The sequence below is a fragment of the Arachis hypogaea genome, chromosome 19 (genome assembly GCF_003086295.3).
Source record: "Arachis hypogaea cultivar Tifrunner chromosome 19, arahy.Tifrunner.gnm2.J5K5, whole genome shotgun sequence".
NCBI classification, from domain to species: Eukaryota; Viridiplantae; Streptophyta; class Magnoliopsida; order Fabales; family Fabaceae; genus Arachis; species Arachis hypogaea.
Window position 1 is genome coordinate 5,967,548 of NC_092054.1, and position 22,917 is coordinate 5,990,464.

General features: G+C 34.6%; 2 protein-coding genes across 9 annotated transcripts in view; both read left to right on the forward strand.

Moving 5' to 3' along the window:
- Positions 1-22,917, forward strand: part of LOC114924019 (putative disease resistance RPP13-like protein 1) — a 57,712-nt gene that overhangs the window by 27,440 nt on the left and 7,355 nt on the right. The gene's annotated exons all lie outside the window — the stretch shown is intronic.
- On the forward strand, positions 12,085-19,557 carry LOC112775583 (senescence-induced receptor-like serine/threonine-protein kinase). The gene is made up of 13 exons (XM_072227383.1): positions 12,085-12,279; positions 12,372-12,916; positions 14,001-14,533; positions 16,266-16,439; positions 16,566-16,637; positions 16,773-16,844; positions 16,914-16,994; positions 17,234-17,406; positions 17,535-17,773; positions 17,858-17,984; positions 18,561-18,629; positions 18,737-18,926; positions 19,049-19,557. Exons 1-13 carry the CDS (start codon positions 12,195-12,197, stop codon positions 19,464-19,466), a joined length of 2,778 nt encoding a protein of 925 aa, XP_072083484.1. The 5' UTR covers positions 12,085-12,194; the 3' UTR covers positions 19,467-19,557.

Genomic DNA, 22,917 nt, shown 5'->3' on the forward strand with positions numbered 1-22,917 from the left:
TATTTTTTTATTTAAATAACACACAAATAATTTTATTTTTTTATATTTTTTTCTTTTTATTTTTTTTTCCTATATTCAAACAAAACTGTAGTATTATTGAGCAGGTAGACGAAGACTTGGCTAGAATAGTTATTGAGGACGGACACTAACTTTGTAGCTGAAAACTTAGACTTAGCTCTGTACTTTGTAACAAAAAAAACCAAATTTTGATATATATAGTCTTTGATTGATTTTTATTATGCTTCTGATGGTTTTCAGTGGCTAAGAGAATGGGGGTTGAATCTTAGCCCATTTTTTACTTAATAACACTTGCTGGTCTTTGAAATAACTTCTGGAGACTTTTTATTTTTGTCTCGTTCCTAGCCACGAGACTTTTCTTTTTGTCTCGTCACTTGGCACGAGATATTTTCGGTTTTATCTCCTGTGTAGCAGAAACAGAAATGGAGTAGAAGAGAGAGAAAATTACACCCAGATATATCCTGGTTCAGCTGCTAAGTGCAATGCAGCCTACATCCAGTCTCCATCACAACAATCATGGAATTTCACTATAATCATCTTTGATTACAAACACCAATTCTCCATAGGAACTACCCTTCCTATCTGGGACAAGTCTAGAATCTAAAACCCAAAAACTGAACTTGACTTGGTCACTGCCAAGCTTTCAACTGTAAAGTGATAACCCAAATTACAAGGGGATTCCCACAGAATCATGAAACACAACACATATGTACAAATGAACTCTAAGGACATCTATGGCTTTTTCTTTTAATTTTGCACTCTCTGCCTTTTTCCGCTCTATGGCTTTTTCATACAAACCTCACTATTTGCCTTTTTCCATGAGACTCAAGACATGACAAAATTAAACAGAAAAATACAAAATGAAACATTGAAGGAGAAGAACTTCTGTTAGCTCTGTTTGTTATGAGAACTCTGTGCCTTGCACTCTCACTACTTACTCCTTGCTTCAAGCCCTAGCTGTTCACCCTTACTTATAGGGAGAAGCCTCCACGGTTGAAAACAAACAAACCAAGCTAATCTTCTTCTACTTCAAGCAAACCGGTTCGGCCAGAGAGAGAGAGGAGAGGTAACCGAATGCAATAACCAACATGCAATTACCTCTGGTTCTTCCTTGGTCACCAACATCACCAATCCGAGCCATCCATCTTGCCTTGCACTCCAAGATGAACTTCTAGCCCTTGATGCATGCTTGATGATGACAACTTCATCTGCTCCAATCTCTGCCTCTTCCATCACGTAGCCACCCTAGCTACCTTCTGTGGTAGTTGAGCAGAATCAGAGACAAGCCATCCCTCCAAGGATCTTCTCCTTGCTGGCCGAGATCTTCTTCAACCATTTTTGGTATGGAGAAGCCAAGATCTCTTCACCAAATCTTACCATAAGTGATGAGAATCTTAGCCACAGCATACTTTTAGTTTTCTTTTTCTTGCCATCATTGTGATGGTCTTTAGCTTGCTCCTAGTTTCATCTTGATAGCTTGCAAAAGCTTCCATGGTTGCTGTGATGGAAGTGACCGAAAATGAGAAGAGAGATGAGAGAGAAGATAAAGTAGAAATAAAAGCATATAATGGATTTGAATAAATTAAAACAAGCTGAACTAATTCCTACTCCCCTTTTCTTTCTTGGTGGCGTGTAGCATTAATGATGCCATCATATCAAGTGTATAATCTCTCTCATGTTTTCAATACAAGTATTAACTCTTCTGGATAAATTTTGAATTCCATCACTTGAATAAAGAGAGATCCGTTGGAAGCATTTTACTTTCTTCTCAAGATTGGTTTCGGATCAAGTATTGGATCTCTAGTTTAATATGGGCTTAATGATGATGTTAATAGAAACTGGCCCAATTAAACAATTCAGCCAACATTCATTTCATATAAGGCTGAATTTAGATTTCATACTGGGCTTCGGATTTTCTTTTCTATTCGGCCCAAGAAACAAAATTTTATTTCAGCCATGGTCACATCAATTTAACACTAAGGCTGAAAGTTGGCCCAATATAAAACCTGCATTGTAAAATTATTTCAATCAACATATGAAAATTAAAATCAAAATAATAATCTTGCAATTAATCACATTAATAATGTTTGATCATCACTAAATTAGAAATATAGTTTTCCAAACTCATCAATCTCTCCCTTGATGACAAACATTATTAAAAAATTGAAATTGAAAAGAAATTAAAGATTAGAGTATAGAATACTCCCTTTGAATTTTTGAATTTCTCCCCCTTTCTAGTTATTACATGGCTCCCCCTTAATGTATGCTATTTTACCAAGGGAAGCTCTACCTGTAACTTTTGAAATCAAGCTTAAGGCAACTATGTTTTTCAACATGTAAAATTTGTAATGTTAAATGCTTGATTTATGAGCAGAATTGGAGTGATAATCAAAACTCATTTGTTATCAATAATTTGATTTTCTGCTCAATCACATACAAAATAATTTGATGCAAACAGACATTGATATTTCCAGAAGCTGCTTTTCAAGTTATTTTGAAAATATTTTCCAATTAATAAATCAGAGCAAATTAATCATAGCACAAAAAATTTTTCTAATCAAGCATGATCATTTCAAACCATAGCAACTATCAAACTTCATATATCACAACTTAAAGGAACTGCCAAAAATATTCCTTAATCCAAAACAGCAATATTTTACCAAGGAAACACAAACAGATCAAATGCATCACAAACACAGTAACTGCATTATAAACACAGCAAATATTTTTCCAAGGTAAATCAACTATATCACTAATCAGCAAATATTTTTCCAAAGTAAATCAACTAAATCACTAATCACCAGCAATCATATTTACCAAGATAGAACAAATGCATTATTAATCATCAATCATATCATCACAATAAGATATTGAAACAAGAAACATGGGAGATCATGAATTCTCAAAAGAATTTCATCCTTGTTTTGTTAATTTCAATTTTCCAGCACCATTTCTCCCCTTTTGGCATCAAGGGGTACCTGCAAAAGATGACATAGAAAAGCAGAATATCCAAAATATACCCAAAATGTCAAGAGTATTTCATCAGAGTATCTAAAGTACCAAAATAAACTACTACAGTCAGATTGAGCCTAAACATGCCAAATACCATCGGAAGGAAAAGAAACAGGGATTAATCATCAGATAAGTGGAATTCATATTCATCAGCCTCCTCTTCACTAGCAGCACCCAACTCCTCCTCAAGGCTTTCCAACATCAGACTCACCCTATCCTTGCATCTCATCCAAGCCCTCTCATTTTCATAGGCTAGCTTGCGGGCCGCCTTATGAGATTGTACCATTAGCTCCGACATGTTTGAGAATTCAGTGAGGATTTCTTTGATTGATTTTGTTGCCTTGGAGGACTCAGGCCGACTCTCAAAGTCAGTATCAGGGGCTCCTGATTTCTTCCCCTTGGTTCCCTTTACTGTTCCTCCTCCTTTGATCATAGATACCTTATTTTCTACAGCTTCATTTAGGAGATCAATTTTAAAATATTCAAAGATACTTGTCAAAAATATTCCATAAGGCAGATTCGCCTTCTTGGTGCTCTTAACTGATTCCCACATGTGTCTGATCATAATGTAACCAAATGATATAGGAGTAGATGTAATAAGAGCAAAAAGTATGAGAGAGTCAGAAAAGGTTACTCTATTATGGGAACCACTTTGAGGGGTTAGGATGTGAGTGATGATCCTGTGAAACAGAGAGTTGGTAGGACCGAGAGTTTTGTGAGTCGGAATTGTGCCCTCCAAGCCAGAAAGGTTTTCACAAATATGTTGCAGGACAATTTTGTAGGTGACGCCAACCTGGGAGTCCCACTTCTCAGCCATATACGCTCTCGGCCCCTCATCTTTATAGCCTAGAGCCGTTCCAATAGTCTCAGTGTTCAGAGTTATGTAAGCCCTCTTGACATAGGAGTAGAGGGTGCCATCAATCAGCTGCATGTTGGCATAGAACTCACGTACCAAACCGGGGTAGACCGGCTTCTGAATATTAAGTAATGGTGTCCATTAAAGAAGTTCAAACAGAGGAGCAACGTTGATACCTTTGTTAGAGAGAGAGTCGAGATTGACTAGATAGGTGGCATAAAGGTGGCGTTTTTCCAAAACCTCTTTGTGAAACTCATAGGAGGCGCATGAATTGAACCTGGCAGGATCATAGTGTGAGTGTGATTTGCCAAACTTGGTTTTGAAATCCAATGACTCCAAGTTTGCTGGTTTCGTGGTGTTGTGCAGCGCAAACCCTTTTGTCTTCTGGGTACTCCTTCCGGGTGTGGCCTTCTTTGGTGGTGAGTGTGGCGGTGATGGAATAGGAGAAATGTGTGATTCTACTTCTTCTTCAATGCTTGGTTCCTTGTTCTTCCCACTTTTTCTTCTTCCTGAGCTTTTCTGGGCTATGACTTTCCTTCTCATGGTGTCTGTGTGTTTGGAGGGTGGTGAGGGAGAAGATGAAGATGTAGAATGGATATGGATGTGGGTGTGAGTTTGAGGCATGGAAGGTTTTTGAGAGAGGAGAATTCGTTCACTTTTCCTTGGTGCAAGCTTCTTTTTCATGATAAAAGGAAATGGAGAAGTGGAAGAGGGAGAGATGAAGAGAGCCGAATTGAGTGAGAGAAGAGGGAGGTTAGGGATGCATTAAATGTTGAGTGGAGAGAGAATTGGAGGGTGTTTAATGACCATTAATGGGCAGTTATTAAATAGGGAAACTTCCTTTTATTTGAAATTAAAAACTGAAAAGTGGTTTCCTAGAATCAAGGGATTAGATGAAAGAGAAAGATTTGATTTGACAATAACCACTTCCAACAAGATTTAATGAGACAACAAAAAGAGATTGTGATTTACTCAAAGAGAAACTAACAAAACGGTCAGAGTGGGGTCAAAAAAGTTTGGTGGGGCCCAAAAAAATTTATTTCTGTGCAGTCTCCCCCTTGATCATAGCCCTTTCAACATATCCTGATTTTTATCTCCTGCTTTCCTACGAGACAAAACTGAACAGAATCAAAAATTTCACAAGTCGTCAATAGAGCTTAAATCTATCATTCCCAAACTTTCTCTCAAAGTGCAGAATCTGTCTTCACAGAGGGGTTTTATAAAAATGTCAGCAAGTTGGTCTTCAGATTTTACAAATTGAATATCAATAGTACCCTTTTGCACATGTTCCCTAATGAAATGATATTTAATTTCAATGTGCTTGGTTCTTGAGTGCAGAACAAGATTTTTTGAAATGTTTATAGCACTCATATTATCACAAAATAAGGGTATACTATTGATCTTTAATTTGTAATCTTCCAACTGCGGTTTTAACCAAATTAATTGTGAACAACATGCAGATGCAGAAATATATTCAGCTTCAGCTGTGGATAGAGCCACTGTGGCTTGCTTTTTGCTTGACCACATGTTAAGTGAGCTTCCAAGGAAGCAACACATGCGAGATGTACTCCGTCTATCCACCCTATCTCCCGCATAATCTGCATCACAAAACCCCACTGCACAAAAATCATCAGATTTAGGATAACATAAGGCATAGTCACTAGTTCCCTTAATGTATCTAATGATGCGTTTAACAGCCGAAAGATGGGATTCTTTTGGGTGAGATTGAAATCTAGAACATACACCCACGCTTTGAATAATATCCGGTCTAGAGGAAGTGAGATACATGAGTGAACCAATCATTCCTCTATACCTTGTTTCATCCACATCTTTTCCATTTTCATCCTTTTCAAGTTTAGTATTTAGATGCCTTGGTGTTCCCATTGGTTTGGAATTTTCTAAGCCAAATTTCTTTATTAACTCTTTAGCATACTTTCCTTGGTGAATAAAAGTACTACTAGGAGTTTGTTTAATTTGGAGGCCAAGAAAGAAAGTTAGCTCTCCCATTAAACTCATTTCAAACTCATTAGTCATGAGTTTTCCAAACTCTTCACACAAGGACTCATTGGCTTATCCAAACACAATATCATCCACATAAACTTGAATTAGGAGTATATCATCATTAGATGCTTTAATAAATAAAGTAGTGTCGGTGACACCCCTTTGAAATTGATTTTCCAACAAGAAGGTACTAAGCCTTTCATACCAAGCTCTTGGAGCTTGTCTAAGGCCATAAAGAGCCTTTGAAAGTTTAAAAACATGGTTTGGAAATTCTTTATGTTCAAAACGGGGGGGTTGAGCCACATACACTTCTCTATCAATAAAGCCATTAAGGAAAGCACATTTGACATCCATTTGAAACATTTTGAAACCCTTATGGGCAACATAGGCAAGAAGCAACCTAATTGCTTCCATTCTAGCTACCGGAGCAAAAGACTCATCAAAATCTATACCCTCTTATTGATCGTAACTTTGGGCCACTAATCTAGCCATGTTACAAACAACCTTTCCATCCTCACCAAGTTTATTTTTAAAAACCCATTTAGTACCGGTTACCTTCTTACCATTGGGATTAGGTACTAATGTCCAAACCTTATTCTTGTCAAATTGAGCTAGCTCTTCTTGCATGGTATTGACCCATGATGGATCTTCAAGAGCTTGCTTTACATTGTTGGGCTCCATTTGTGACAAGAGTGCAAAATTGTTAGGTTCGGTTTGCCTTTTGGTTGAGGATCTAGTTGTTACTCCTTGTGAAGGATCACCAATAATGAAGTCATGAGGATAACCCCTCATAGACTTCCATTCTCTAGGCTTCCGGAGTAATGTTGAGCTTTGATGAGCTTCAATGGATCTTGCTGTTTCAGATTCTCTTGCTGGCTCAGGAGACAAAATGGAAATATCTCCTTCATTCTGACGAGACAAAACTGGACTGGCAGATTCTTCATTTTGAGCAGACTTAGGATTTTCTTCACTGGTTTCCTTGTTCACAACATCTTCACAATCTGTATCATCATCTATCACAACACTGGAAATTGAGTTAGAATCACAAAAAGTTACGTGTATGGATTCCTCTATAGTTCTATGCTCTTTGAGGTAAATTCTATAAGCCTTGCTAGTAGTGGAGTATCCAACAAATATTCCCTCATAAGATTTTGGATCAAATTTATCAAGGTTTTCTTTGTTGTTAAGTACAAAATATTTGCATCCAAAAACATGAAAATACTTAAGATTTGGAGGGGTTCCTTTCCATAGCTCATAGGGAGTTTTCTTTAACCCTTTTCTAATAATGGTCCTATTCAAAATGTAACATGCTGTATTCACAACTTCAGCCCATAGAAATTTTGAAACCTCATTCTCACATAACATAGTCCTAGTCATCTCTTGAAGGCTTCTATTTCTTTTTTCAACAACTCCATTTTGTTGAGGTGTTCTAGGACATAAAAAATTATGAGCAATTCCAAAGTCATCACAGAATTTTTCAAAGTTTTGGTTTTTAAATTCCTTTCCGTGATCACTTCTCAAATGGGCAACTTTTAAATCCTTTTCATTTTGAATTCTTTTGCAAAGGGTTGAGAATGCGTGAAAAGCATCACTTTTATGAGCAAGAAAAAGAACCCAACCAAATCTAGAGTAATCATCCACTACTACCAAACCATAGTATTTACCTCCTAGACTTTGAGTTCTTGTTGGACCAAAAAGATCAATGTGTAACATCTCCAATGGCCTTTTGGTTGAAATTTCATCTTTTGGTTTAAAAGAGAATTTTACTTGTTTGCCCAATTGGCAAGCATCACAAGTAATATCCTTATCAAATTTAATATTTGGAATTCCTCTAACCAGATTTTTCTTAACTAGCTTAGAAATTTGGTACATGCTAGCATGACCCAATTTCTTATGCCATAGCCATTTTTCAGTTTCAAGAGAAGCAAAACAAGTTACTTTTTGATCTTTCAAGTCTTCAAGAGTCAATCCATACACATTATTGCACCTTTTAGCTTCAAATAAAATATTCTCAGATTTTTCACATACAACTAAACACACAAACTTTCTAAAAATAACTTCAAAGCCTAAATCACACAATTGACTAACACTAAGTAAATTATGTTTCAAGCCATCAACAAGGAGAACATCATTTATACAAGAGGAGAAAATTTTACCAACTTTTCCAATGGCCACTATTTTCCCTTTACCATCATCACCGAAAGTGACAAACCCTCCATCATACTCATCAAGCTTTATGAAGAAGGTTGCCTTTCCGGTCATATGCCTAGAGTATCCGCTGTCCATGTACCACATGTTTTCCCTCTTTTTGGATGCTAGGCATACCTACAAATAAGCTCAAGTGACCTTAGGTATCCAAATCTTCTTGGATCCTTTCACGTTAAACCATCTTCTATGTCCCAAACCATTGTAGTCAAAAACAAATTTGTAAACTTTATCACCAATCAATCTTTCACCAAAAAAACATTGAATGGGAAAGTGCCCATTTCGGTTGCATAGTCTACAGAATCTTGGAGTTGCTGTTTTGTTAAAGTAGGTTGGGTTTTGAAACCTTGTATCATTAGAAGATGAGGCCAAGTTTTCAAAAGAAGGTTTCTCAACAGATTTGAAATTTTTGTGAAACCCGAAAATAACTTTATCAAAAAGAGGTTTTTGACTTGCCAATATTTGATTTAAATTTTCATAACTTTGAGTGAACTTGGCTAAGTCATTTTCAAGATTTTTGACCTTTTTAAGCAATTCTTCATTTTCTTTAAAACAGTTTACATATGCAATAACAGAATGATCACTTTCACAGCTTCTAAGTTGGGCTTTTAACTGCTTATTTTCTTCAACAAGTTCACAAACAGTTTCGGCCTCCCTTAGCTTTTCTTTGAGAAAACCATTTTCAACTTTAAGGATAGTGATTTGTTGTTCAAGATCTTGATTATCAAGCAAAAAACATCTTATTTTTTCAGAAAGGTGGTCTATCATAAGATGAAGATCTTTAGTGTTAGGGTTGTGAAAGACTACCTGATCAATATGATCTGCCATGAGGCATGGTTGTGACTTGGTCTCGGATTCTTCATCATCGTCTGAGTCATTTTCTAAGTCCTCCCATGAAGCCATCAGACCCTTTTTCTTCCCTTTCTTTGGCTTTTCTTCCTTCTTCAACTTAGGGCAGTCAATCTTGAAATGCCATGTCTCCTTGCAGTTGTAACATGTCACCTTGCTGAGATCTTTCCTTTGTTTCCTAGAGCTGCTTCCCTTGCTTCTCTCCTTAAACTTCACCATTTTCTTGAATTTTTTGGCAAACAACACAAATTCATTTTCAGAGGAATTATCACTGGATTCATCATCCAGGGGGTTAGTCACAGATGTAAAAGCAATTCCTTTCTTTTTCGAATCCTTTTTCAAGTAAGTTTCCTCTCAAGTCATCATATGTCATGGAATCTAGACCACTACTCTTAGATATGATTAATGCCTTAGTTTCCCACTCTTTAGTGAGACATCTCAACACTCTTCTCACAAGCACAGATTCAGGATACTTAATCCCCATAGCATCCAAGCCAACAATGATGGCGTTGAATCTTTCGAACAGCTCATCAATAGATTCTCCTTCCTTCATTGCAAACATTTCATACTCTCTGTTTAACATATCTATCCTGGTCTTCTTTACTATGGTGGTTCCTTCATGGGTGACTTGAAGTTTGTCCCATATTTCCTTTGCTGTTGTGCATCGTGATACCCGTCGGTATTCCTCGAAGCTGATGGCACAGTTGAGCAAGTTGATAGCCTTGGCATTGAGTTCCACCTTCTTTCTGTCTTCCTTTGTCCAGCTTGCTTCAGGTTTAAGAGAGACTACTCCTTCGGCGCTTGTGACAGTTGGATATTGAGGACCCTCCAATATGATTTTTCACAATCTGTAATCCACTGCTTGCACAAAGATCTTCATTCTCTCCTTCCAATAGGTATAATTTTTCCTATTGAAAAGAGGAGGTCTGTTGCTTGACTGTCCTTCTGTTAAGTTCTAGGACACTAGGTTTGAGCCACTGTTCTCTGCCATCTGGATCTTTTCTCCAAGCTGCAAAGCTTGATCTCTTTGAGACCAAGCTCTGATACCAATTGATAGTTTTCAGTGGCTAAGAGAAAGGGGGGTTGAATCTTAGCCCCTTTTTTCACTTAATAACACTTGCTGATTTTTGAAACAACTTCTGGAGACTTTTTTATTTTTGTCTCGTCCCTAGCCACGAGACTTTTCTTTTTGTCTCGTCACTTGGCACGAGATATTTTCGGTTTTATCTCCTGTGCAGCAGAAATAGAAATGGAGTAGAAGAGAGAGAAAATTACACCCAGATATATCCTGGTTCAGCTGCTAAGTGCAATGAAGCCTACATCCAGTCTCCATCACAACAATGATGGAATTTCACTATAATCATCTTTGATTACAAACACCAATTCTCCCTAGGAACTACCCTTCCTATCTGGGACAAGTCCAGAATCTAAAACCCAAAAACTGAACTTGACTTGGTCACTGCCAAGCTTTCAACTGTAAAGTGCTAACCCAACTTACAAGGGGATTCCCACAGAATCATGAAATACAACACAGATGTACAAAGAAACTCTAAGGACATCTATGGCTTTTTCTTTTAATTTTGCACTCTCTGCCTTTTTCCGCTCTATTTTTTTTCATACAAACCTCACTGTTTGCCTTTTTCCATGAGACTCAAGACATGACAAAATTAAACAGAAAAATACAAAATGAAACATTGAAGGAGAAGAACTTCTGTTAGCTCTATTTGTTATGAGAACTCTGTGCCTTGCACTCTCACTACTTATTCCTTGCTTCAAACCCTGGCTGTTCACCCTTACTTATAGGGAGAAGCCTCCACGGTTGAAAACAAACAAACCAAGCTAATCTTCTTCTACTTCAAGCAAACCGGTTCGGCCAGAGAGAGATGAGAGGTAACCGAATGCAATAACCAACATGCAATTACCTCTGGTTCTTCCTTGGTCACCAACATCACCAATCCGAGCCATCCATCTTGCCTTGCACTCCAAGATGAACTTCTAGCCCTTGATGCATGCTTGATGATGACAACTTCATCTGCTCCAATCTCTGCCTCTTCCATCACGTAGCCACCCTAGCTACCTTCTGTGGTAGTTGAGCAGAATCAGAGACAAGCCATCCCTCCAAGGATCTTCTCCTTGCTGGCCGAGATCTTCTTCAACCATTTTTGGTATGGAGAAGCCAAAATCTCTTCACCAAATCTTACCATAAGTGATGAGAATCTTAGCCACAGCATACTTTTAGTTTTCTTTTTCTTGTCATCATTGTGATGGTTTTTAGCTTGCTCCTAGCTTCATCTTGATAGCTTGCAAAAGCTTCCATGGTTGCTGTGATGGAAGTGACCGAAAATGAGAAGAGAGATGAGAGAGAAGATAAAGTAGAAATAAAAGCATGTAATGGATTTGAATAAATTAAAACAAACTGAACTAATTCCTACTCTCCTTTTCTTTCTTGGTGGCGTGTAGCATTAATGATGTCATCATATCAATTGTATAATCTCTCTCATGTTTCCAATACAAGTATTAACTCTTCTTGATAAATTTTGAATTCTATCACTTGAATAAAGAGAGATCCGTTGGAAGCATTTTGCTTTCTTCTCAAGATTGGTTTCGGATCAAGCATTGGATCTTTAGTTTAATATGGGCTTAATGATGATGTTAATAGAAACTGGCCCAATTAAACAATTCAACCAACATTCATTTCATATAAGGCTGAATTTAGATTTCATACTGGGCTTCGAATTTTCTTTTCTATTCGACCCAAAAAATAAAATTTTATTTTTGCCATGGTCACATCAATTTAACACTAAGGCTGAAAATTGGCCCATTATAAAACCTGCATTGCAAAATTATTTCAATCAACATATAAAAATTAAAATCAAAATAATAATTTTACAATTAATCACATTAATAATGTTTGATCATCACTAAATTAGAAATAGAGTTTTCCAAACTGATCCGCTTCAATGATTTCTGGCATGATGGGACTATCAATTACAGTATATATTAAAGCAATAATAAACTATTCCTACAAAATAAGTAAATAAATCCTAGGAATGAATAATAGAAGTTGACTTAGGTCAACAAAAAAGTATAAGGTCAACAAAATAGAAGCTGACTTAGGAAATTTCTTTCTTTCTCCTTACAGGTCAACTTTATAATATCACATAATTTGTATATTAAACATCTTGAACTTTTGTTAAATAGCAGCACTGAACCACTCGTAATCTTTGTCACCCCAAACAAATCAGGATATGCAATGGCGAAGATTATCACAAATTCCCTTTTTCTACTGCTTGGAGCTCTTTCTTTCGTAGCAACGATCCAAGGCCAGGATCAATCAGGTTTGGTTACTTATTAAAATTTCAAGAATCACTATTTTAAGCTTCATAATTTCTTTAATGTAATAAGTTCAATTAATGGTTTCTATCACCAGGATTTATTAGCATAGACTGTGGATTACCTGAAAATTCTAACTACACAGAGAAGAATACAGGAATCAATTACATTTCAGATGCTAATTTCATTGATTCTGGAGTAAGTAAAACTGTGTCGCCCCAAGATAAGACTACTCATCAACAATACTTTACTTATCTTCGGAGCTTTCCTTATGGAACAAGAAACTGTTACAGAATAAATGTAACAAGTGCTACTAGATATTTAATCAGAGCTAGTTTCCTGTACGGAAACTACGATGGTCTTAATAAGCTTCCACAATTTGATCTTTATCTTGGAGTTCATTTATGGGACAATGTGAAATTCACAAATTCATCAGCCAGCATAAACTATGAAATCATTCACACTCTATCGCTGGATTATGTCCATATCTGTTTGGTTGACACAAACAGTGGGACGCCATTCATTTCAGTCATAGAAATGAGGATTTTGAACAATGCTACTTATATCACTGAAGATCCAACTACGTCATTGGCACGATTCCGAAGGTTGGATTTTGGTATCACCAACTTAACATACAGGCAAGTCCTTTTTTTTTTAACAAAAAATTAATTGATTCATATTTCGACAGTTAATAGTTATAGAAACTTATTAGTTGTTACGTGGGTTGAATTCATCCTATCCTAACAAACTATAAAATACAAAGGAAATAAAGAAAAAACCGTAAAGATGAGTCTTTAGTTTATAATATATGTACCCATCTCATTATTATTTGAATAAAAAAATATAGAGAATTAATGGTTAGTTAGTAAACTTTAGGATTTAGTAGCCAATCAGTTATAACTTAAATGACATAGTCTTTTTATACTCACTTAAGAAGTCGCGGATTCGAATCTCTCTATTTTGGTAAAAAAAAAAAAAAAACTCTAGGATTTAGTTTATAATTTAGAATCTAGAGTTAATATTTTATGATTTAGAGTGTAGAGTTAAGATAAATAAAATAATTTAAAAAATAAAAATAATATTTGTACTAAAGTGAATTATTATGTATTTATGTATAAATATATATTGTTTAATTTATTTTTAATATATATTTTATATTAATGACTAATTTTGATAGCTGATTTAATTTTAATATATACTTAATATAACTGTTAAAAAATTTAGTTATCTAGCATTATTTTTATTATTATATAAAAATAATACAAATTTATTGTCTAAAAGATTAAGACTATAATAATAATAATAATAATAATAATAATAATAATAATAATAATAATAATAATAATAATAATAATAATAATTTTCAATTATAAATATTCAGTAATCTTTTTATTACTATTATTTTATTTCATAATCCTTTAAATAAATTGCCTAAAATATTTTCGAGCACATTTAACTTTGACACAACAACATCGACTTATTAAATATATATTTTTCAATACATCATGATTAATGAAGTTTATTTATAATTTTATACTGTATTTTTTATATTTTATTTTTAATTATTTTTTAACTTTTTTAATCATCTTTTTAGAATTAATTATATTATATGCCAAAGTATGTAAGAAAATTTTCTATTAATATATCTAAGAAAGATGCTAACTTGAAAGGTTTTGTTTTTGTTGTGGAAAGAGTGGTGGTGATGCAAGTGAGGATGGTTTAATAGAAAAAATTAAAATTTATTATCGTTGTTGTTGCTGTTGAAGTTATGTTGGTATACAGGTATAAAGATGATATATATGACCGAATATGGGAGCCTTATTGGGACGACAAGTGGACACAATTAAGCAGCAGTCTTAGCAATGATGAGTTTGATCAGAATCACTTTAAACCACCAGCAGTTGTGTTGAAGACTGCAGCTACACCAAAAAATGCTACTGCCTCATTAGACTTCCATTGGGAGGATGATTTTGCAGATAACAATAATGGAGCTCAGCACCAATACTATTTCTACTTACACTTCACTGAGCTTCAGCAGCTGGGTGCAAATCAAACAAGATCATTCAATGTCACCATAAATGGCTTGCCTTATTGGGAAAATGTGGGACTCACATATGCTTCTGAACTCACCAGATATACTAGAGGCCCTTCGTATGAAGGCAAAAGGCATCACATTTCACTTTTCCGGACAGAATCTTCCTCCCTTCCACCCATCATCAATGCTCTTGAGATTTATCTAGTGAAGGATTTCTCATCACAGTTAGTGTTGGGAATAAGACACAATTCCCCCTTGAGAAAACACCTTTGACAGAGAAATAAAATAGACACAATCACAACACAAGAATTTAACGTGGAAACTCCAATTACCGGAGAAAAAACCACGGCCGTTGTCAAATGACAACCAGAGAATATCACTATGTGAAAATTGTTACAACACATAGACTTCTTTCTCTCACCGGCACCCCAGTACACCCACACTCTTTCAAAGCAAATATCTAACTACACCTCACAACACTCTCTAATCAAAGAGTACAGAGGAAAAGAAAAATCAGATACAAGCTTAAAGTGTTTCTGACTGGTGCAAAAACAAATGAAGAACTTAGCCTCATATTTATAGCTTAGGCCACCCACTCCATTTGCTATCCTGAGCAATGTGGGACTAATTCAACCAAATCCTAACAATCTCCACCTTGATTGAAATAGTCACACATCTTCAGCTTCCATTGTCAACACCGACAATTCTTTGCTGCCATTGTCTATACCGACAATCATAGTTCAGAGAACTATCATACTCCACCATGAAAGTATACTCACTTGGAATTAGACCACTCCAAGAATTTCGCCTTGGTACAGATCGAAACCTTGCTGAAAATTCATGGTGCAACTTCCAAATTGGCTTTTCCTGGAAGTTCTTCAGCCATCGACCTAACTCCGCCACACACCTTGCATCTCAACGCCAACCAATGCCCGTGTGCAATTGTGGACCCGATTGCCACAACTTATCCTTATCCATGGCAGTGCGGTAATACCATGAGGATACTTCTTGTCTTCTAGAGAACATCATCTTCTCTCATAGAGAGAGCAACCAGAGATCTTCTCCTTCAACGCCTTGTGCAAACCTGATTGTATCAACACATCCTTGACTTGTACTTGCCACAAGCCAAAATTGATTCTTCCATCAAATTTCTCTATTTCAAGCTTCACAGCACTTGAATATCCTGACATTGTTGCAACCGTATACTGGAATATTATAACTCAACTGTAGACCGTGCACTAGGAAGGGTCCCCAGGAAAGAGAGGTGGGTCACAATGGACACACTTAAATACCAAGTCTTTCCTTAGCCAGAACCTTTTCCAAACTGCACTCTCACAGAGTCACACTGCCTTCCAGCAACAACAACAGCAACCAAAGAGATTAGACTAGGCTGCAACCACAGAGCATACTAAGAATAAATCCCACCGAACCGAAGCTCTGATACCACTTGTTGGGAATAAGACACAATTCCCCCTTGAGAAAACACCTTTGACAGAGAAATAAAATAGACACAATCACAACACAAGAATTTAACGTGGAAACTCCAATTACCGGAGAAAAAACCACGGCCGTTGTCAAATGACAACCAGAGAATATCACTATGTGAAAATTGTTACAACACATAGACTTCTTTCTCTCACCGGCACCCCAGTACACCCACACTCTTTCAAAGCAAATATCTAACTACACCTCACAACACTCTCTAATCAAAGAGTACAGAGGAAAAGAAAAATCAGATACAAGCTTAAAGTGTTTCTGACTGGTGCAAAAACAAATGAAGAACTTAGCCTCATATTTATAGCTTAGGCCACCCACTCCATTTGCTATCCTGAGCAATGTGGGACTAATTCAACCAAATCCTAACAGTTAGAAACCCAAAAAGATGAAGGTATATATGCTGCTGATATTTGTCTAAACTTAGATTGTTCTTTCCATTCTTGTAAGCATATTATTTAGCTTTGTTTGTCTTAATCTTGATTATGATGCACCAGTGGATGCAGTCACAAATATCAAGAGGACTTATAAGGTGGACAGTAGAAACTGGCAAGGAGATCCATGTGCCCCCACTACATACAAGTGGGATGGTGTAGAGTGTAGCTCTTTTAATGGCTTTCAAAGAATCACATCCTTGTAAGCTTACAATTCATTAAATAATAATACATAAATTAGAAAACATTTAACCGTTTAATTATAAAAACCAAGCATAAATTTATTATTGAAATAATAATTAATATTTTTGGAAATGGAATATTAAAGGAATTTGTCTTCAAGTGGACTAACCGGACATATACCTGCTGATATTTCCAAGCTTACCATGTTAAAGTCTTTGTGAGTATCTATCTCATCTCATCTCATTTGGTTCATATATACATAATGCAATTCAATAATTTGATTACATTTGTGTTATTTTTTTCCCCCTCTCTCTTTTTGAATTGTAACTGTGCATTTGAATTGCCATTTCAGAGATTTATCAAACAATGACTTAAGTGGGAGTATTCCATCTTTTTTGGCACAACTGCAATCACTGGGATACTTGTAAGTCCACATGATTTTATTGGTTATAAAATTTGACAAGGATGTTATATTTGTCTTCTGCTTTTGCAGAAACTTGACGAACAACAACCTAACAGGTTCAGTTTCAAATGAACTCCTTCAAAAACAAAGTGATGGTCTATTATCCTTGAGGTATATTATCCTTGATATAAATACTTAAAACAAAGAATCAATAATATATACTTGACATTGAAGATGCTTTGCTTATATATATCATACTACTACTAATTATTAAATAATGATGCCTTGAACTAGCTTTCTCTTTTATTTAGTTCCTCCAATAATAATTACTCGCACAATTTCCTAAGAAGTTATGAGTAACCAAACATAACCTTGCTCTGACTTTGTTGTCCTAACAATGCTTATTCTAGTGTGGGGAAAAATCCAAATCTATGTGCATCAACTTCATGCAACCCGCAAACAAATGATACAAGAAAGAAAGAGAATAATGTAGTTATTGCAGTGGTAACATCAATTGCAGGGATATTGGTGGTTCTAGTGATTACAGCAGCAGTTATAATCTTTCGCCAAAGCAAGCGATATGGTAACTGCTCCTAACTGTCATATATATGCAATCTTTTATGAAACAAATGAGTGAAGTTTGGTTGAGTGGGTTTTGATTTCCATAACTCGAAATATCTGCGAATAACTGAAATTTTTCATCACAATCAGCTGCTGCTACAAACATTATTCTTGGGAAGCGGCGTAATTCCATAAAGGGGTCAGAATTGGAATCCAGGCAACGACAATATTCATTTAGTGAGGTTATTAAAATGACGAACAACTTTGATAGGATTCTTGGCAGAGGTGGGTTCGGAACAGTTTACCACGGCTTTATTGAGGACATTCAAGTGGCTGTCAAGATGCTTTCCCTATCTTCAGTTCATGGATATCAACAATTTGTTGCAGAGGCAAGTGCTCAAAATATCCATAAGTGAAAGAAACCTCAATCTAAATTATATTGTTGCTGTATTTGAATGGCTTTTGAATGGCAGGTTAAGCTTCTAATGAGAGTACATCACCGAAATTTGACTTCTCTTATTGGTTACTGCAATGAAGACACTAATATAGGACTCATCTATGAATATATGTCAAATGGAAACTTAGATGAACATCTTTCAGGTATAATAATCACATACAATTATTTCTAATTTAGTATGGTTGGAGGGAGTTACTCATATGAAGATACTTCAAATATTTTTTTAAAGATATTTTGTAGTAATTAAAATTTAACAATCGATTATATAGTATTATTTTTGTCAAAATTAAATTGGATAAATCGGTTTGATTAAAAAAATCAATAAACTAAATTTTGAATTGGTTTAAATTAATATCTTTTTATAAAAATGGTTACAATATTTTTATTATAAAAAATAACTAAAATATATATATATATATATATTAAATTTTAATTATTAAAAATTATCTTTAAATAAAAATATTTTAAATACTTTTATCTGAGTGACTCCTATAGTTAAAATAGTTAAAAAGTCTATATAATTTTATGAGATTTGAAAATAAATTGCTATATTTTAAAATTTGTAATTTATCTTATATTTTTAATTTTTTTAATTAAAAATAGTTTATTACTTCATAATAAAATATAATAAAAAATATATATTTTTTTCTACTCATGTTATTCAACAAATATATGTTAAAAGCTTCTAACACTGTGCAATCTCTTGTTTTTCAATAAAGGAAAAAACAATGGGGGATTGTGCTTGAATTGGGAAGATAGACTTCGAATAGCATTAGAAGCTGCCCAAGGTTAGCGCAAGAAAAATAATTTATATGTAAATTTAATTATTTCTTTGTCAAATTTTAGTTGTTAACTGATAACTATCTATACATGCATGGTGGAAACTTAAATCCAGGATTGGAATATCTGCATAATGGTTGTAAGCCACCTATAATCCACAGAGATGTAAAATGCACAAATATTCTATTAAATGAAAACTTCCATGCCAAACTTGCTGATTTTGGATTGTCCAAATGCTTTGCGGCTGACGGCGATACGCATGTGTCGACAATTGTAGCGGGAACTCCAGGCTACCTAGATCCTGAGTATGTGTTTCATTTCAATGATATGATTAGTTATCCATACCTTTGATTATTGAAAGAAATTTGATTAGAGATAAAAAAAATTAACTAACAAATGCACATTATTATTTGATTCGCCGTGCTAGGTATACAACATCAAACAGATTGACAGAAAAAAGTGATGTGTATAGTTTTGGAGTAGTTCTTTTAAGGATAATCACAGGTCAGCCGGTAGTAATGGTAAGGGAAGACATGATTCATCATATAAGTCAGCGTATTAATACAATGGTTACTAGAGGGGATATAACAAAAATTGTTGACTCAAGATTACAAAAGGATTTCGACAGCAACTCTGCATGGAGAGCAGTTGAAATAGCAATGACCTCTGTGTCTGCCATTTCAGTGGAAAGACCATACATGAGTGATATAGTGAAAGAGCTAAAGGAGTGTTTGGCTGCAGAATTAGCTCGAAAACATACTAGTTGTGACCTTCAAAATGAAGATTTGGTTGGGCAGGTGAGTCTAAACTTGATTAGTACTGATATCACTCCCATAGCTAGGTAGGTTCATAGTTCATTTCTAATTAATACTATTACCACTGTACTAAAGTAAAATAAAATAGCTTCGGAATTATGTTGCATTTTAAGTTCAATTTGTTGTAACAATAGCTAGCAAGTTAGCTATTTTATCTTTTAATTTGTTGCTTTGCATTTTATTATATATAACAAGATCTGTTATATTCAGTTATCATCGAATAATTAAGTTTTGTGTCTTGTATGTTTAGTGAGATTATCATAATAATTTATCTAATAATTGAATTGAAAGAAGGAAAATTATATATACTAGTTATTGTAGTATGTAGTGTTAGAATATAATTAAGATCAATTAATATTTGATTAAACACTTATATTATTAACATATTATTGACTGTATTCAAGTTATCTGGAATAATACAATATAGAAGGGTATTTATAAGGAGAATCGTAATAATAAAGACGTAATATTCTATAATAAATATTCAGATATATTAAATAATTCTAATTAATCCTAATTGATCTTAATTATATTCTAACATGTAGCATGACTAAATTAAATATTAGTGTTCATTATTGTTGTGAAAAATTGGTTCCAACTATGAGCAACAAGGGATGAACATTGAACATTCAAGAACAAGAGAAGAGAGTTTCTGAATTCTGAATTCTCAATGTGAATTGCATAGATTGAAAACTTGATTAGTGAATTTTAAATTGTTGATGTTACAAGTCCAGCTATATATAGTATGAATACAACTAACTAACTATTCTACTTGACATAAATACAGTAAGTAGTTACTAACAGAAAGCTAACCATCTATATAACTCTATACATGTCAGCAAGTTAATTATGTACAAATGTGTGAAATGTGGATAGAAGAGGGAAGAGTTGTGTTGTCAGCAGTGGCGGAGCTTAGTTCAGACAAGGGGGGGCCATGGCCCCCCCAAACTTTTTATAAAAAATTTAGTAGTATTTTTTCAGAAGATAAAAAATAGTTCAATTGACTTAAATACTTTACTATGACTTAAAGTATCTAATAAATTCAATAAACAACACTCTCTCTATCTTTAAGTTCAAATATAAAAAATAGATATTTTTATTTATTTAATTTAATATTATTTTATATTTTACTATTTATTTAATTTAATTTTTTATATAATAAAAAATAATAGAATATTCAATAAGTATTAATATTATTGTATTTGTATAAATTGATAAAAAAAATTCAATAAATATTATAAATTTTAATATTTGTCCTTCTAAATTCTTCTTTACATATTTTACAAATTTTTATATAAAATAATAATGAAAAATCAAAGAATTGATACATTTTTTAAGAGAAAGACTAATATTTAAGAAGGAGAACATATAACTTTTACAATATCAACACCTGTAGATAGTTCTTCTACTTTAATGAATCACAAAGAAAGTGAGATATAACTTTCAAAAGTTCAAAAAATTACATCTGATGACTTTAACTGACGCATGAGCAAGTAGAGTTAGTAGGTTAATTATATTAGTTAATTGTAATAAAGGAATATAAGTCCCATATTGTTTAGGATAGTGAACTTTGTGTTATATTTTAGTCCCACATCGTCCGAGTCATGAAGGCTTTTCCTTCCCCTACTAGTATAAATAACTCATGTACCTTTTATTTATGAAATTGAGTTGAAGTTGATTTTCGAATATGAAATAAGCTGTGTGTTTATTTTTCTCTAGACTCTTTGAGAGTAAGAGGTGCATCCTTGGCTTGGCCGACCAATGTGAGTTTATGGCTATTTTCACCATAGTGGGGTTACTAACCTCGCCAAGATTGGTGAATCTAAACTATGTCACCATAGTGGGGTTGTTAACCTCGCTAAGATTGGTATTCCAAGCGACGTTAACCTCGCCAAGATTGGTATCCCAAGCAACATCTCGGCGTCAGTTTGGTATCAGAGCAAGGTCGGTCCTTGTGGCCTTCACCTTGCTTTAGTGAAATTTTATTTGATTTGTGGGTGTAGGTTTTTGGCATGGATTCGTCAATGAAATCTTTTTGGTGTGGATAGTAGAGTTAGTAGGTTAATTATATTAGTTAATTGTAATAAGGGAATACAAGTCCCATATTGTTTAAGATAGTGAATTTTGTGTTATGAATTAGTCCCACATCGTCCAAGTTATGAAGGCTTTTCCTTCTCCCACTAGTATAAATAACTCATGTACCTTTTATTTATGAAATAGAGTTGAAGTTGATTTTTGAATATGAAATAAGTTGTGTGCTTATTTTCCTCTAGACTCTTTGAGAGTAAGAGGTGCATCCTTGGCTTGGCCAACTAAAATGGGTTTATGGCTATTTTCACCATAGTGGGATTGCTAACCTCGCCAAGATTGGTGAATCTAAACTATGTCACCATAGTGGGGTTGTTAACCTTTGGTGATCCAAGCGACGTCCTGGCGTCATTAACCTTAACTTTTTGGAACGAGATCTTGAAAAACGGCTTTAAATTTGGCAATATCACCCAAACCAGATTAGACGAGCTTATCTTAAATGGGGTTCATATTAAAAATATTTTGACAATTATTTTCTATCTGGCCCCCCCAAAATTTTGTTTCAAGTTCCGCCACTGGTTGTCAGTGTGCTGGTTCACAATTGTTGGCATCGCTACTGCCAAGAATTGGCTTGTACAGCAATTTAAAATCAACACAACTTTTTCTTGATCAAGATTTAGAGAAGGTATATATACCACAAGGCTTTAGAGATTTCCAAAGCTGGTTTAGACGTCTAGGATTTGAAAAAAAAAATCCTATGGTTGTTTTGAAGCAAACATTAATTGGCCCCTCCTCCAAATCCTTTTTTTTTTAACCTTCATACAACAATCTTATGTTAAGCCTTTCTCCCATTAGTAGTCTTTCGAGGTGCGTGATTTTCTTTTAACGAAAAATATGTTAGATAATAATCAATACTTTTCTCTTGTATTTATTTTATATCTAAACTAATATTAGTCATAGGAATAACAATACCATCCGAATCTGTGATACCCATTTCGTCCCTATCTGTTTAGGATAGGTAATTACCCACCTCGTACCTGGACGAATTTTTAGTGGAGCAGGTTTTTGGCCCAGCCCCAGTATATATAATATATAATTCTAAGGGCAATGTACTCAAATAAATAAAAGAAGAAAAAGCTTTACGTGATTGCAACAATTGGAACTTCGTTACCTGCATGTGCTTTTTTGTTATTATGTAATTCGTGGGAGCTAACCACGGTTTCCTATTTACATGTAATCAACGGTTTAGCAAGGAGAAGTGTTGAACGTAAATCGTGGTAGGTCACAACGGTTTAGCAAGCAACAAAATATACCCAAAAAACCCTATAGCCAGCCACGGTTTATGAAGAATTTTTTAAATTCATAAGTCCCGGTAGGCTGCCACGGTTTATAAAGAAAATTATTAATGTTCAATAAATTAAATAGTGATGAGCAGAAAGATTTTGAAAAAGTT

Excerpts from the sequence above, each read along its gene's own strand:
- LOC112775583 (XM_072227383.1), top strand. The coding sequence starts at position 12,195 with ATGGCGAAGATTATCACAAATTCCCTTTTTCTACTGCTTGGAGCTCTT. Across the intron at positions 14,534-16,265 it reads GTGAAGGATTTCTCATCACA|CTTTGTTTGTCTTAATCTTG; the intron begins GTTAGTGTTGGG and ends CATATTATTTAG. Across the intron at positions 16,440-16,565 it reads TTTCAAAGAATCACATCCTT|GAATTTGTCTTCAAGTGGAC; the intron begins GTAAGCTTACAA and ends GGAATATTAAAG.